Source organism: Rhinatrema bivittatum, chromosome 14 (genome assembly GCF_901001135.1).
Source record: "Rhinatrema bivittatum chromosome 14, aRhiBiv1.1, whole genome shotgun sequence".
NCBI lineage: Eukaryota > Metazoa > Chordata > Amphibia > Gymnophiona > Rhinatrematidae > Rhinatrema > Rhinatrema bivittatum.
The window spans coordinates 4,521,083-4,534,551 of NC_042628.1; the positions used below are offsets into that span (position 1 = coordinate 4,521,083).

Here is a 13,469-nt window from a genome sequence, read left to right on the forward strand (position 1 = left end):
AAAAGAAAAAAGAGAGAAACTAATGGGAACATGCCAGAACTCTTTTTTTTTTTTTCTTCAAATAACCCAGTTATTTCTTGTTTTGGCCCTATTAACTTATTGAAATCAATAGACAGAGATTTGTATATTGAGGAGACAGGCTGCTTTATCTTGGTGTGTTGCTAACAATGTTTTATCTGGGTTTCTGACACATCAGTTAGTTCCTTTCCCATTCTTGCCTTTCTCTCTTTGCCCTCACAATCATTAGTCACAATATCAAACCATCTGGGTCACTACTGGTCTTCTATCTGCTTTATCAAATCAGCTCTGCTTACTTATTTATTTAGGTGTTTTATATACCGTCGTTCCAAGAGAACATCACAACGGTTTACACATCAATATTCATATCCTTGTTCATTTTTCACACACTGGGTTAACATTCACATTTTGGCCCAACAATACATCAGTAAAGGGATTCTTGGTCGACATAACATTGTGTAGGACTTCTAATTCCCCTTATGTTACACTGTATATAGCTCCATACTATACTCCCTGCTCGTTACACTATTAATATCACTGGTTCTGACAGTGAATTTATCAGCTTATTGGTGTTTATGTTAAAAGTCATAAGCATTTCTAAAGAGCCATGTTTTCAGTTCACGTTTGAAACTCTTTCTTTCTGTTATCAGACGTAATGATTCTGGAAGGGTCTTGCTTGAAATCCCTTGCTATCATTTGCCTAGCTTTCCCAAGGAGGTGGGAGCAATTCTTACAATCTATGCTATCACAGATAAATTGTGACTTCTGGGAGAGCTTCAGTAGTAATCTAGTTCATGTCTAGATTTGCAAACTGGGTCAAAAATGGACCTCGAAGCGGAGTCAGAGCGACTTATAATTTGATGGGCTTGGAAAATCTGACCAATTTAATTCAAGGGGCACTGGGAGAGAGCTAGCTCCTCTGGATATTACAAACCACACCACAGAGCCTTCTTTGCTTTAGTTCAGAAAAGGTTATGATTACATCAGATCTAATCCTCCCAGTCTCTTAGAAATTCTTATTGACACTAATGAAACTCACCCTGTGATTTAGCGTCGTAGAGCAGCTCTTCGGGAACTCTGGACTGACCCCTGTCCTCGCCTCTCTCTGAGCTCTCTGCTCTCTGTAGCTCACTCCTCTCCATGGAATGCTGCACCATTTCCTGGTCTATGTTTAACTCCTGGCTACTTTTCTTTGATATTACTGTCACCCTAAACCTTGCTCGGCCATCTCTCGTCCTGGCTCTTGAAACTGACCTCTGCTCTTTCACTGCAGGCCTCCCTCTCTTGCCAGTCTGTTCTCTTGGCTTTCTCCTGCCTGGGGACAAACTTCTAGCTTGGCAAACTCGGGCTGCTGCTGCTGTTAATCGTCTGACCGGTGACTTGCTTCGCATTTTTGATGCAAGACCCTTGCTCTGCTTCACTGTCTTGAATAAGCGACGACCCTGATGCTGACTTCTTCCTCTATCTGAGGATCGGGAGGGAGTCCTTCGTCTCTGACACTTCACTTCCTTAACAGAGCGACAAGTACGGCCTCTCTCAGCACTATTTCGTTCTCTCTTCTTTCTCATCTCAGGGCTCCTCCTCCCCGGTACCTCTGCTTCAGGTACTGTACAAGATACAGAAACTGGTCAGCTAGCTGTTCTTTTGCAGGCTATACTTTATGAATTAAACTGCTAGCTGCACTCTCACTGGCCTTCTCTGGAAAATCCTCGCCTGTTGCACCATTCCCTCATGTTATCTTTCTGCTGGTAGGAAGAATGACATGCATAGCCATAAGAGTGAGTGGAGGAAAGGTGAAGATTTAGGAGGATGGACAGAAATCATGTACATGTCTACTTCTGCCTGAGCAAGAGCGGTCCTCTCGTCTTTCACAGTTTTTCAAAACAAAAAGAACAATTGATTAGCAAATATTATAAAAAATAAATAAATAAAAAAGACAATTTTTAATTGGTATTTACCCAGATAGACTCCATCCAGTTAAGAGTGCACGCAGGCTTCCACAAGGTGCATACATTTAGTCAGGACGAGGTGGAGTCAGGGCCCATGCAAGGGTATTAGCCCTGGGCAAAACTGGCCATGTGCCCTGAGCTCCTCTTCCTCTCTCCACCCCAATCTAGGGCCGGAGGCAGCAGCAGGGAACACATTGCAACCTACCACCACTACAGCAAGACTCGGACCCCAATCAATGCGACCCAGTCCATTCCTGTGACTGCCACCCCCAAAACTGTAGGGCTGGAGGGGGCCACCTAGTCCACTTAGGATTTGATTTTCAAACCTATGCATATTATTTGCAGCCATCATTACAGATACTAAGTCTGTGGAGCTTGTACTCAGTTTTCAAAGGGAAACCATCTGGTGAGTTAGCTGTGTAGTTTCCCTTTGAAAATTAGCTACGAGGTCAGAGGGCAAAAAGCACCTGCAGAATTTGCAGCTTTTCAGGCTGATAAAAATTGTCCCTAAAAGACCCACTGCCCTGCAGATTTTATTTTTTTCCTATAATTTAATAATATAGAAAACATTTTGACCATTTATAGAGCTTAGCAGTGTCATGGTTAATAAATGATATGAAATATGAGGATTTGCATAAAAGTATTACATAATATGGTTCTATTTTCTAAATTATTAAAATCAGGGAGTTGAGATGGAAATTGAACGTGTGAAATTTGAATGAATTTGGCACAGAAAAGGCAGCAGATCAGGCCCAGCTCCTTGGAGAATACCAGAGAAGGGGCCTTGTGACTAACAATTTTAAATATAAAAGTCTTAAATAATAAAATATAGTCCCAAAAATGCCATAAAATATTCCAAGAATAGCTTTTCACAACACAAACATAATCCTCAGTCAAAAATGATAACATAACTTTAAGCATCATACTTTAAATAAGTAGGACCATTGCTACTCACAACTTACTGCTTTTGTATGTTGATTGCCAAATCAAGGTCCAGATTACTATATATTATTTTGATTTTTTTGGAATTCTTTGCAATAAAAACTTTCTCTGTGAGCGTATAAACCTCACTGAATGAAACATCAATACTTAGCTGTAAGGCAATGGCAATAGTTCTTAGGGAAGACTGATGATGTGCCATGAACTTAGTGCAGGAGGCCACCAGTGTCCTAAGCTGGCGAGAGGTAAGGGGGTCTCATCATCCGGATAGGTAAAGATGTGAATGATTACAGCAACTTTGACTAGAAAACTAGAATCAAACTCACTACATAAGTTAATGGAAAATAACCTCTAGGAGATTCAAATGTTTAAGATCATATGGCATAGGAAGCATGGACAGTCAGCAGCATTAGACATGAAGAAAATCCAGTCTAGAATTTATAGTTCATATTTTTAAAAAAAGCAATCAAACTAAAATAAATAAATAAAGCTAAGAGTTTGAACATTCTGGGGAATGGGCTGATGGCTCATTAATAGGGCTGTGCTCTGCCTCTGAGAGATTGGGGTTTGATTTCTGAGATTGGCGGGGCTGGGAGTATTGCAAAAACAGCATTCGGAGGTCCCAAGGAAGGGCTTGGGTTCTGGAGAGAGCCTGGGAATATGGCCCTTGTCCAAGAGTTGTAGCTAATGCTAGGCTTGACGGAAATGTACTTAAAAATGGGGAAAAACCCAGAGTAGCTGCACATGATGACTCATAGAGGCCTAAAGGAACTGGAGGAAACTGCTGGAACTAACAACACATTTGAAACTTCTAAGTAATAAAGCCACATCCTGGCTATTAGCAAAATCATTATTGACTTGGATTCTTCAGTGCATCTGCGTGGAAGATCTAGTCAGGAATCTGGATTTAATGAGTGGATGGGAAAGGCATTTGCTTTTAAGTCAATGTGTAGCCAATTTAATGACCTGAAATTCATTAGAGTGGGTTTTAAGGAGTGCAAGTTGGTTCCAAGCAGAAGACAAGACATAAGACTTGAGCGGTCCAGATAAGATAGCAAGCTACTCCTACAGTCATCCAGTCCATACTTTATGCTGCGTTCTCACAAGAATTAACTTACGTACCCCATCGCGGAGGAGATTTCTCTCCAGTCACTTCCTTGGCCTGTACCTTGCATACTTGGTTTTTAATGCTTTTCACTTTGGAGCTGAACAGGAATCCCAGCCTGGCATCATCCAAGCAAGCAATACTGGGCACAATTGTTAGCCAGTTCAAGAAGCTCAAGTTTCCACTAATAATCAGAAGTACCTAATGAAGACACAATTAAATCACTGAATATGTTACGTTTAGGTTTGACCAGGTATAGAAATACATTTCATTTCTATGCACACTATTTGTAAATGTGCATACATTAAGAACTGCATGTAATTAGGATCCAGAAAGGGTTGGAAAATTATGGTAAAGAGCAATATTCTTAAGAACAAAAGAACATAAGATATGCCATAGTGGGTCAGACTAAAGATCCATCAAGCCCAGTATCCTGTTTCCAACAGTGCCTAATTCAGATCACAGATACCTGGCAGGGGTAGACAGATTCCAAGATACTTATCCAGGGATAAGAAGTGGATTTCTGCAACTCCAACTTAATAATGGTTAATGGACTTTTCCTTCAGGAACTTGGCCAAACAGCTTTTAAATGCAGTTGCACTAATAAGCTTTCACCACATCCTCTGGCAATGAATTCCAGAGCTTAATTATGCGTTGAGTAAAAAAAACATTTTCTCTTATTAGTTTTAAATGTATTACCCAGTAACTTCATTGTATGTCCCCTGATCTTTGTACTCTTTGAAAGAGTAAACAACTGATTAACATTTACTTGTTCCATTCCACTCATTATTTTATAAATCTCTATCATATCCTTCCTCAGCCATCTCTTCTCCAAGCTGAAGAGTCCTAACCTCTTTAGCCTTTTTCATAAGGGAATCATGCCATCCCCTTTATAATGTTGGTTGCCCTGTTCTGAAACTTTTCTAATTCTGCTACATCTTTTATGCACCATGCAGAGATACAGAGGCTTTATGATATTCTATGTTTTAACATTTGCAATGTAAAAATTACAGAATTTCTGTTGCGATCCTCCGGCACGGCAGGAGGATGCTATCATGCCGGCGCGGAGCACCACTACATTATCCTGTGTGGCCCGGAGGCCGCTGACGCAGCCACTTGCAGCTGTAGCTGCGTTGCTGCATTCCTTGAGGCCTGGAGGCCGCCAGCCTTCCCCGTGAGTGGCCGGAGCCGCGCTGCTGATTTCCATGTGGTCCGGAGGCCACCGACACCCACCTTGTCTCCCACAGGGATGGGGCCTACCATCCCTGGTCTAGCCTGGCGGCATGCAGCTGCCATGAACCAGCCTTCTTTCTTTGCAGCCAAGCCGCTGACGTCATCATCACGCGGCCCGGAGGTCGCCGCTGACACCCGTTTCTCAGGCTGCAGTCCTGGGTCTCTCTTGTACCATGCAGCCATCCCCAGAAGCCTCTTCAGCGGCAGGGAGCCGCCTTCCACGTCGGGGCCTGCATGGCCCAGCTCCGGCTCCTCCCCTGCTTCAGTGTAAGCATCTGCAGGGCCGCTGTCCAGGGTCCTGCAGACTTCCTCTTCCTGCCTTTCCTAAGGTGCGGGGCCGCCTCTCTCTGCACTTCTTGTAGGGCCATTGAGGGAGTGGTTCCTGCTCTACCCTGATGTTGTCATCTTTCTGGATCCACCTCTTCAGCCTACAAAAGGCTCCTCAGCTCAGTCCTTCATCGCCTTTGCAAGGAGTAAGTCCTCCTTAGGACTCCTCGTCTGTCTCTCCTCCTAGGCACTCTGTTCCATGTGGGATCCTGTGTCTTCGTTCCATGTTCCGGTCTCTGCATTTCCTTCATGTTCCATGATGTCCAGTTGTCTGCTCGTCCATGATGTCCAGTTCTCCATCCATTCCTGATGTCTAGATGTCCGTCTGTTCCAGATGTCTTCAGCTCTGCCTGACCCGTCCCTCGTGGTCCGTGACCAGCCCAGCTGGGTTGGTAGGGCGCATAGTAGTCCAGTGGTCTGCGATCAGGGGCATGGAACAATTTTCTTTTAAGGAGAGAATTAAAATATGTCCTCAACTTGTGAAAACGGTGACTGAGGTGATATGAAGTATACAAAGTCCTAAAGAGCATGGAGACAGTAAATAGAGAACTATTATTCAATGAATTAGAAGACACTTTTAGAAATCAATTAAAATAAAGCAAAGAAAGTATTTACACAGGACATTGTGAGAACAGTTAGTTTAGCACAATTAAGAAGGGAATTAGATTTATGAACAACAGATCAATCATAGCCTATTAAACCGGAGGGGTAAGTACTGGAAAGGTTTTCATTTCATTATGGTTTTTTGTTTCTTTGGGTTTTTTTTCTATTTTGTTTGTTGTTTATTTTGTTTAAAATAAAAAAAAAATATATATAAAAATATAAAAAAACTGAAAAGAAAAGAAAAATTGTGAATCAGGTCCTGAAACCCCTACATTACCAAAGTTTAAATTACACCCCCCCCCCCAGGCCCAGTGCCAGCCCCCAGTGCCACTTCTTACCTCATCCATCGCTCTTTAATAGGCAGGAGCCATCTCAAATTGCTTCTTCCCTGCTGCTGCTGTTTTCAAAATGGCCACTGGTCAACCTGAGGCTGGCACCATACATCAAAATGATATCGGCTTCATGTTCTGCACAGGATTCTGTTAGTGTATACTTTGTGTACAGGGATCTAGAGCAGCCTGGCTTTTTCTATTTTTCTACTAGGAATAAGGCCTGATGTAATATTTGCAGTGCTGTCTTTTCATAGGTAGGGGTGTTGCTGTTTGAGTACTGACAGTTAGTGCAGTTTTGGTATGGGAGGTTTACTGTATTGTAATTGTAAATCAGTTTACTTATGGCTTTCTGAAGACCAAGTCAACACCCAACATGTATTACAATAAGGCTTTCCAATTGTCTTTTTTTTTTCTCGTTGGCACCAGAGCAGTGCATGTAAATATAATACACATGTTGTTATAGGTGATATTTTTACTTCAGATGACTGTACTTTTAATGTTCTTTTTCATATAAAACCTATTATACATGCACAATTTTTTACTGTGTGGGGTCGGGTCAGGGAGTGCAAGGCTGTAAGGTTTCACCTAAGGCACCTAAGACTCTTTTCCCAGCTCTGCTTTCTCTACGCACCTGCTGTAAGCTGCTTTCAGACACAGGATGCTGGGCTAGGAGGACCCTTGGTTTGAGCCAGTCTGGCAGCTCTCATGTTACTTTTTACCTCTAACTGTACATTGCTATATAATTGCATAATTCAGACATGAGTCAGCATCCCAGCTAGTTGACTTTCTGGTCAGTTATGCTGAAACTCTGCTTCAAATAAAGAAAATCCCCAGAAGCTGTAAGTTTAGCCTTTTAATGTTAAGTTAAAATACTGCTTTGTCCAGGGGCCATTCACAATGTTTGTATAATAGGTGTTTCCTAGCTGTAATATTTCATATCCACAGACATTCATATGCCATGAATATTGGGCAATGGAATCCCAACAGATTTAATTGCCAACGTTCGCAAAGCGCTTATGTCAGCACACAGAGGTCAATGCAGAAATTAAATTATGGGATATTTTATTATAAGCACTGCCTTTTGGATATCTGCACTCTAACGTATCTCTCCACAGTAGTTTGTAAGTATGTTTTTATGAAACTGTTTTGAAACCCCTTAAAACGTCCAGGGCAATTATAAAAAGCATTTACACAGGTAAATCTAAGTTTTACACATGTAAATGCACTTTACCCATGTAAGTGGCCTTTTGAAAATTACTACAATATAAGCCATTACATTTTTAAAACTGCTACGATAGTTTGTTATATTTACACGTGTAACTCCTTTTCAAATGACCTCCTTCATGAGGAGAGAAAAAAATCCATTTATTTCTTGTTAAGGATTTTTTGGTCCTACAGGAAGATGATGTCATTTTTTTTACCAATTTGATAGTTCACCCATGGCAAACCTGGAATTGTCGCCATTTCAAATATTACTATTTACATTTAGAGCTCTCCTCTAAAACATCCCTCTGGTGAGAAAAACCATGCGGCAGCCATGAGAGGTGTACATTGCATGTATTCGCACGTCAGCCTACAAATGTGCGTATGTTTTATAAAACACGCATATATCAGACACGTGTGCATCTGTATATGCCACTGTAAAATGTTTGAAATGTATTCTCTAAATGAATAAACTCCAATGAACAGAGGACAGACATCAAAATAATTATTAAATCTTCCAGACTGAGTATTGCTTCTGGGGGAATGGTAGAAGACATGCTATCTGATTAACCTTTTCTTGTATTTCACAAACAGGAAGAGCTCAATATCTTCAACTGTGAAAATTAAACTCATTATAAAGCCCATTTAATGTATTCTGTGATGAAATAATAAAGTCAGTGATGTAATAAGGTTCTTTCTTTTCCAACTCTGAGGCACTGAAAGAATTTCCTGCGGAGTCGCATCAGGTTGGGAGCGGTAACCATTTTGCTATTCCCACCCTTGTGTTTAATCTTGCTGGGAGTTTGCCCATTCACTACATGACCTGTACACTGCTGAAAATGACAAGGTAGAGCACAGGATGCACTTCTGAGTTACAGCACAGTGGCATCAGAAAGGTCACAGCCCTGGGGATTTTTAACATCAATACTCAAATAGTGGAAAACATCTTTTTCAATACCAAAATAAGTTGCTCCAGTATTTTTGGTTTTCATTTTCTTTGCTAAGACTCTGGCAATGGTCATCCCCCTCAGCAAGGTGCTATGTTTTGATATTTCAGTGCATGAATTTATTCTTGGAAAGAACACACAGACACAGAGACATCAGACAACAGAAACCTGCATTATCCAGGCACTTAGGATCGAGGTTGCTGGACGAGAAAAATAAAATTAATTAAGAGAAATGCAACTACTGGATAAGGTTTCTTCCAGAATTTGTAAGGTGAGAAAAATGATAATTATAGGATTCCGGAGGCCTCTTTCAATTAACTTCATATTGTTTATAATTCTCTTTTTGTGCACTGACAAACATCAACATTGTGAATGGTTCTGGTACAATCTTACAATTCTCTTTTTATGCAGTTATAAGAATATCTGGTTGGCTTATCTGTTAAGAAGTACACAGCAAGCTGGAAAAACCCTGAGCTCTACTTGATTAATCAATTCCCATACCTCTGATTAGTTCCCTATAGGCCTACTAATGCTTTCTTGCTAGCTTCTTCTGACGGATCTGTTGAGGCATGGTGTAACTTCATAGCAAAACAAATCTACGTGCATGTAATTGCTTAATTAAAACATGACAAGGAGCATTTCCCCAACCACGACAACATGCCTTGGCTGTGCTGTGATGCACTGGGTCAAAGGTTGCATGTTCCCAGCTACCTGTAATTAGGTACTAAGACACAACAGGGAATGCTCTACATGCATTATTAAAATCCACCCAGTAAAACCACAGAAAGCTGAACAATACTGTACTGGAATGCTCTGGAAGTCTCTGAGTACACAAGTGAAAATGTTTCACTGCTGTTAAGTTTTCTAGCTATCATCCAATCAGAGTTGTTTGATTTGCCCCAAACAGCAGGTCAGTCATGGGACAAAATGGCATCCAGGAAAAAGGATGTTTCTCTTTTGGGCTCTCATGCTTGAAGACTAAACCCTTAGTCTAGAGCTTCAGAGGTTCACCCCTGTGCATGGAAACCTTTTGAGATATTTGAATGTCTCTATCATATCTCCTTTATCCCGCTTTTCCTCCAGGGTAGACAGGTTTAGATCTTCAAGTCTACGCCCATATGCTTTAGAACAAAGACCACTGACCTGTAGATAAGTCCCAGTTTTCTTGCACAAGCTGTTCACACAAGCTGTTCACACAAGCCAACCGTTGAAGGAACCTCTATCAATCCAACACTGACTCTCACCCTTCACCTCTTCCCTATCCCTCCCCCCCTCCCTTTTCCAGTCCCTGCCCTGACACCCCCCCGCCCCCTGCTCACCTCCCCATGTCTCCTCTGCCCACAGGATATATTATATTAATAATCGCCTAGGATAAATCTCTGTTTATGTCTCGCTACTATATTGTTTTCGTTAATTTTTTATCATTTAAAATCTTTCCTGGTGATTGCTTCCTTGGCAAGGACAACATTTGGTAGATGACGTCGGCCTTCTCTGGGAGTTCAGGTCCTTTTAACTCAGAACTTCCCAAGGACACAGTGCTGCATGTGAATTTGTCTAATTAGTCACGATGGCAATAACTAAAGAATGAAGTTATCTGGACCAGTGTGTGCAAAAAATAAAAAAAGATACTGCATAAAGTACTACAAGTCATTAAGCCTTGGCCAACCGCAATTACTATATTGTTTAAATTGTTTAGCGAAATCCCTTGGACAAAACCAAAGTGCATGTTAATCTCACCCATGATTAGGCCTTAGCCTTTTAAATTGCTATCTTAAAATAGTTATCTGTTTTTAATTATAATAATAGACTTTAAAATGTGTTGATCATGTCATGTTAACCCAGCAGTGCTTTATAACTCACAATATAAAGAAACCATACATTTTCAAAGTAGTTATGCGCATAAGTAGCCTGTATTTGTGAATACCACATAAAAGTATGCAGAATTTACCCCTAAATTTATTTATTTATTTATTTATTTAGCTAGCAGTTTTTTATACCGACCTTCATAGTGGATAACCATATCGGATGGGTTTACATTTTAACAAAGGGTAAAACTGAGGTAACAATTCTGGTAAATAATAGATAACAAAGGAAAAGGAATAAGTCAAAGTTACAATCAACAAGGTATGGAAAACTTGGAGGCTTAAAGACAAGCTGGAAGGAAGATAGAGGCAGGTAGAATAAATATAACATGATACGAATAATTTAACGGGTTAGAGCATATGCTTTAACCAGGAAATGCCAGTGGCCATTGTTCATAAAAATTGTTCATATAAATACTGAACATTTATTTAATCTCTCATCAAAATATCACTACTATTGGTTTTATTTCCCTTAAAATACTCACGTACCTGTTTCTTTGTTCTACTTCATCCGTGGTTGGTTTTTCTTGAATTACTTTTCATTTTTTCCAAATTATTTAATTTGTGTAAAAAGTCTTTGCAGTCAGGTGTGCAGACTTTTAACTAAGGCAGCATGTGCCCATCCGATTTTATGTTATAAATAATGCGAAGTCATTTAGTCACCTGTTCCAGACATTTTGCTTACTGTAATAGTGAGGGTTTAGCTAAAGATTCAAAATGGTGGGTATGGGAAGGGTGAGCGTTAACAAGCTGTCAGAGCCAAACCATGACAGCAGAGCATCTTTTGTTCTACCTGAAGCCCCTCCCAGGGTAGCTGAGTGTATACAACAGAAAATCTAATTTTATTGAACATACTGAGCACCTCTACGTGATCACTGGCTTTTGGTCCAGGTAACTACCGTTTTAATTCATCCATACATAAAAGAAAATCTCTTTTAAGACGATGAGCTAGAAAGCCGAAATCTCCCTATCACTTTCAGTCTGGCTATCACCAGTATGAGTTATTGCTATGTCTGCTGTTATAAAAGTCCTGCCTTTCCTATCCCCCTCGAATGTTCAGCTTGGTACACAGAAACATATAGAAACATAGAAATGACGGCAGAAGAAGACCAAACGGCCCATCCAGTCTGCCAGCAAGCTACGCACTTTATCTTTTTTTTTTTCCTTTTTCTCTCTCCCACCTGTTACTATTGGCTTCCAGTACCCTCCAGCCCTAATTCCCCTCCACCCCACCACCAATGTAGAGAGCAGCACCGGATCTGCATCCAAGTGAACATCCAGCTCAATTAGGGGTAGCAACCGCTGTAACAAGGAGGCCACACCCCTGCCCCATACTCTTACCCACCCCTGTTTTTTTTTTGGAGATGGCAGCCCTCCATCCTTCCGCTCCGTTGTAAAGGTCATGTTGTAAAGGTCCTGCCTTTCCTATCCCCTACAAATGTTCAGCTTGGTACATCATGTTGTAAAAGTCCTGCCTTTCCTGTCCCCTACAAATGTTCAGCTTGGTACATCATGTTGTAAAAGTCCTGCCTTTCCTGTCCCCTACAAATGTTCAGCTTGGTACATCATGTTATAAAAGTCCTGCCTTTCCTGTCCCCTACAAATGTTCAGCTTGGTACATCATGTTATAAAAGTCCTGCCTTTCCTGTCCCCTACAAATGTTCAGTTTGGTACATCATGTTGTAAAAGTCCTGCCTTTCCTGTCCCCTACAAATGTTCAGCTTGGTACATCATGTTATAAAAGTCCTGCCTTTCCTGTCCCCTACAAATGTTCAGCTTGGTACATCATGTTATAAAAGTCCTGCCTTTCCTGTCCCCTACAAATGTTCAGCTTGGTACATCATGTTATAAAAGTCCTGCCTTTCCTATCCCCTACAAATGTTCAGCTTGGTACATCATGTTGTAAAATTCCTGCCTTTCCTATCCCCTATGTATTTTCAGGTTGGTACATCATGTTATAAGAGTCCTGCCTTTCCTATCCCCTACAAATGTTCAGGTTGGTACATCATGTTATAAGAGTCCTGCCTTTCCTATCCCCTACAAATGTTCAGCTTGGTACATCATGTTGTAAAATTCCTGCCTTTCCTATCCCCTATGTATTTTCAGGTTGGTACATCATGTTGTAAAAGTCCTGCCTTTCCTGTCCCCTACGAATGTTCAGCTTGGTACATCATGTTGTAAAATTCCTGCCTTTCCTATCCCCTATGTATTTTCAGGTTGGTACATCATGTTGTAAAAGTCCTGCCTTTCCTGTCCCCTACGAATGTTCAGCTTGGTACATCATGTTGTAAAATTCCTGCCTTTCCTATCCCCTATGTATTTTCAGGTTGGTACATCATGTTGTAAAAGTCCTGCGTTTCCTGTCCCCTACGAATGTTCAGCTTGGTACATGATGTAAAAATCCTGCCTTTCCTATCCCCTACGTATTTTCAGGTTGGTACATCATGTTGTAAAAGTCCTGCCTTTCCTATCCCCTACAAATGTTGAGGTTGGTACATCACGGCATCTCGCCTTTCTCCCCTCCTCCTGAGGTCTGGCTCCCCAGTGTTCATCTATTCTTCAGCTGGACACTATTTAAAAGCCACAATGACAACAAACTGATGGAATGTACCCAAGGATTATTTTTTATTAAAACAAAATATTAATCATTAATCATGGTAATTGGGAAGGAGCTTTAAGGTTATAAAACTACATGTCTAATGAGGGAGCTCCTTCTAGAAGGGACCGAGGTTTTTAAACTAATAATGTCAGGTTTATGGATTATGACTGGAGTTTTATGAAGTGTGATGTGACATAGTGGAGATTCACGACTCTCACTGGATTAATTTGGAAAAGTAGTTTTCCTGGTTCTAGGCCCAAAAACTTTTATTCCTTCTATTTCTTTACTCCTGCACAGTCACCAAACCTTCCTGCCAGAGAATGGGCATCTGCCTTCCAGCTCTTTTTGAGCT

At 40.9% G+C, this 13,469-nt stretch overlaps 1 protein-coding gene across 7 annotated transcripts in view; it reads right to left on the bottom strand.

The window, feature by feature from the left end:
- The window catches only part of LOC115076240 (lipase maturation factor 1-like), a 295,884-nt gene that overhangs the window by 21,288 nt on the left and 261,127 nt on the right, over positions 1-13,469 (bottom strand). For 6 of the 7 annotated variants that reach the window (XM_029577466.1, XM_029577464.1, XM_029577465.1 and 3 more), the window contains one exon: positions 4,029-4,212. In XM_029577466.1, coding sequence (XP_029433326.1) covers positions 4,029-4,212 — 184 coding nt within the window. Of the gene's footprint in view, positions 1-1,272; positions 1,625-4,028; positions 4,213-13,469 lie in introns of all 7 variants that reach the window. The other variant, XR_003852707.1, reaches the window with a different exon arrangement.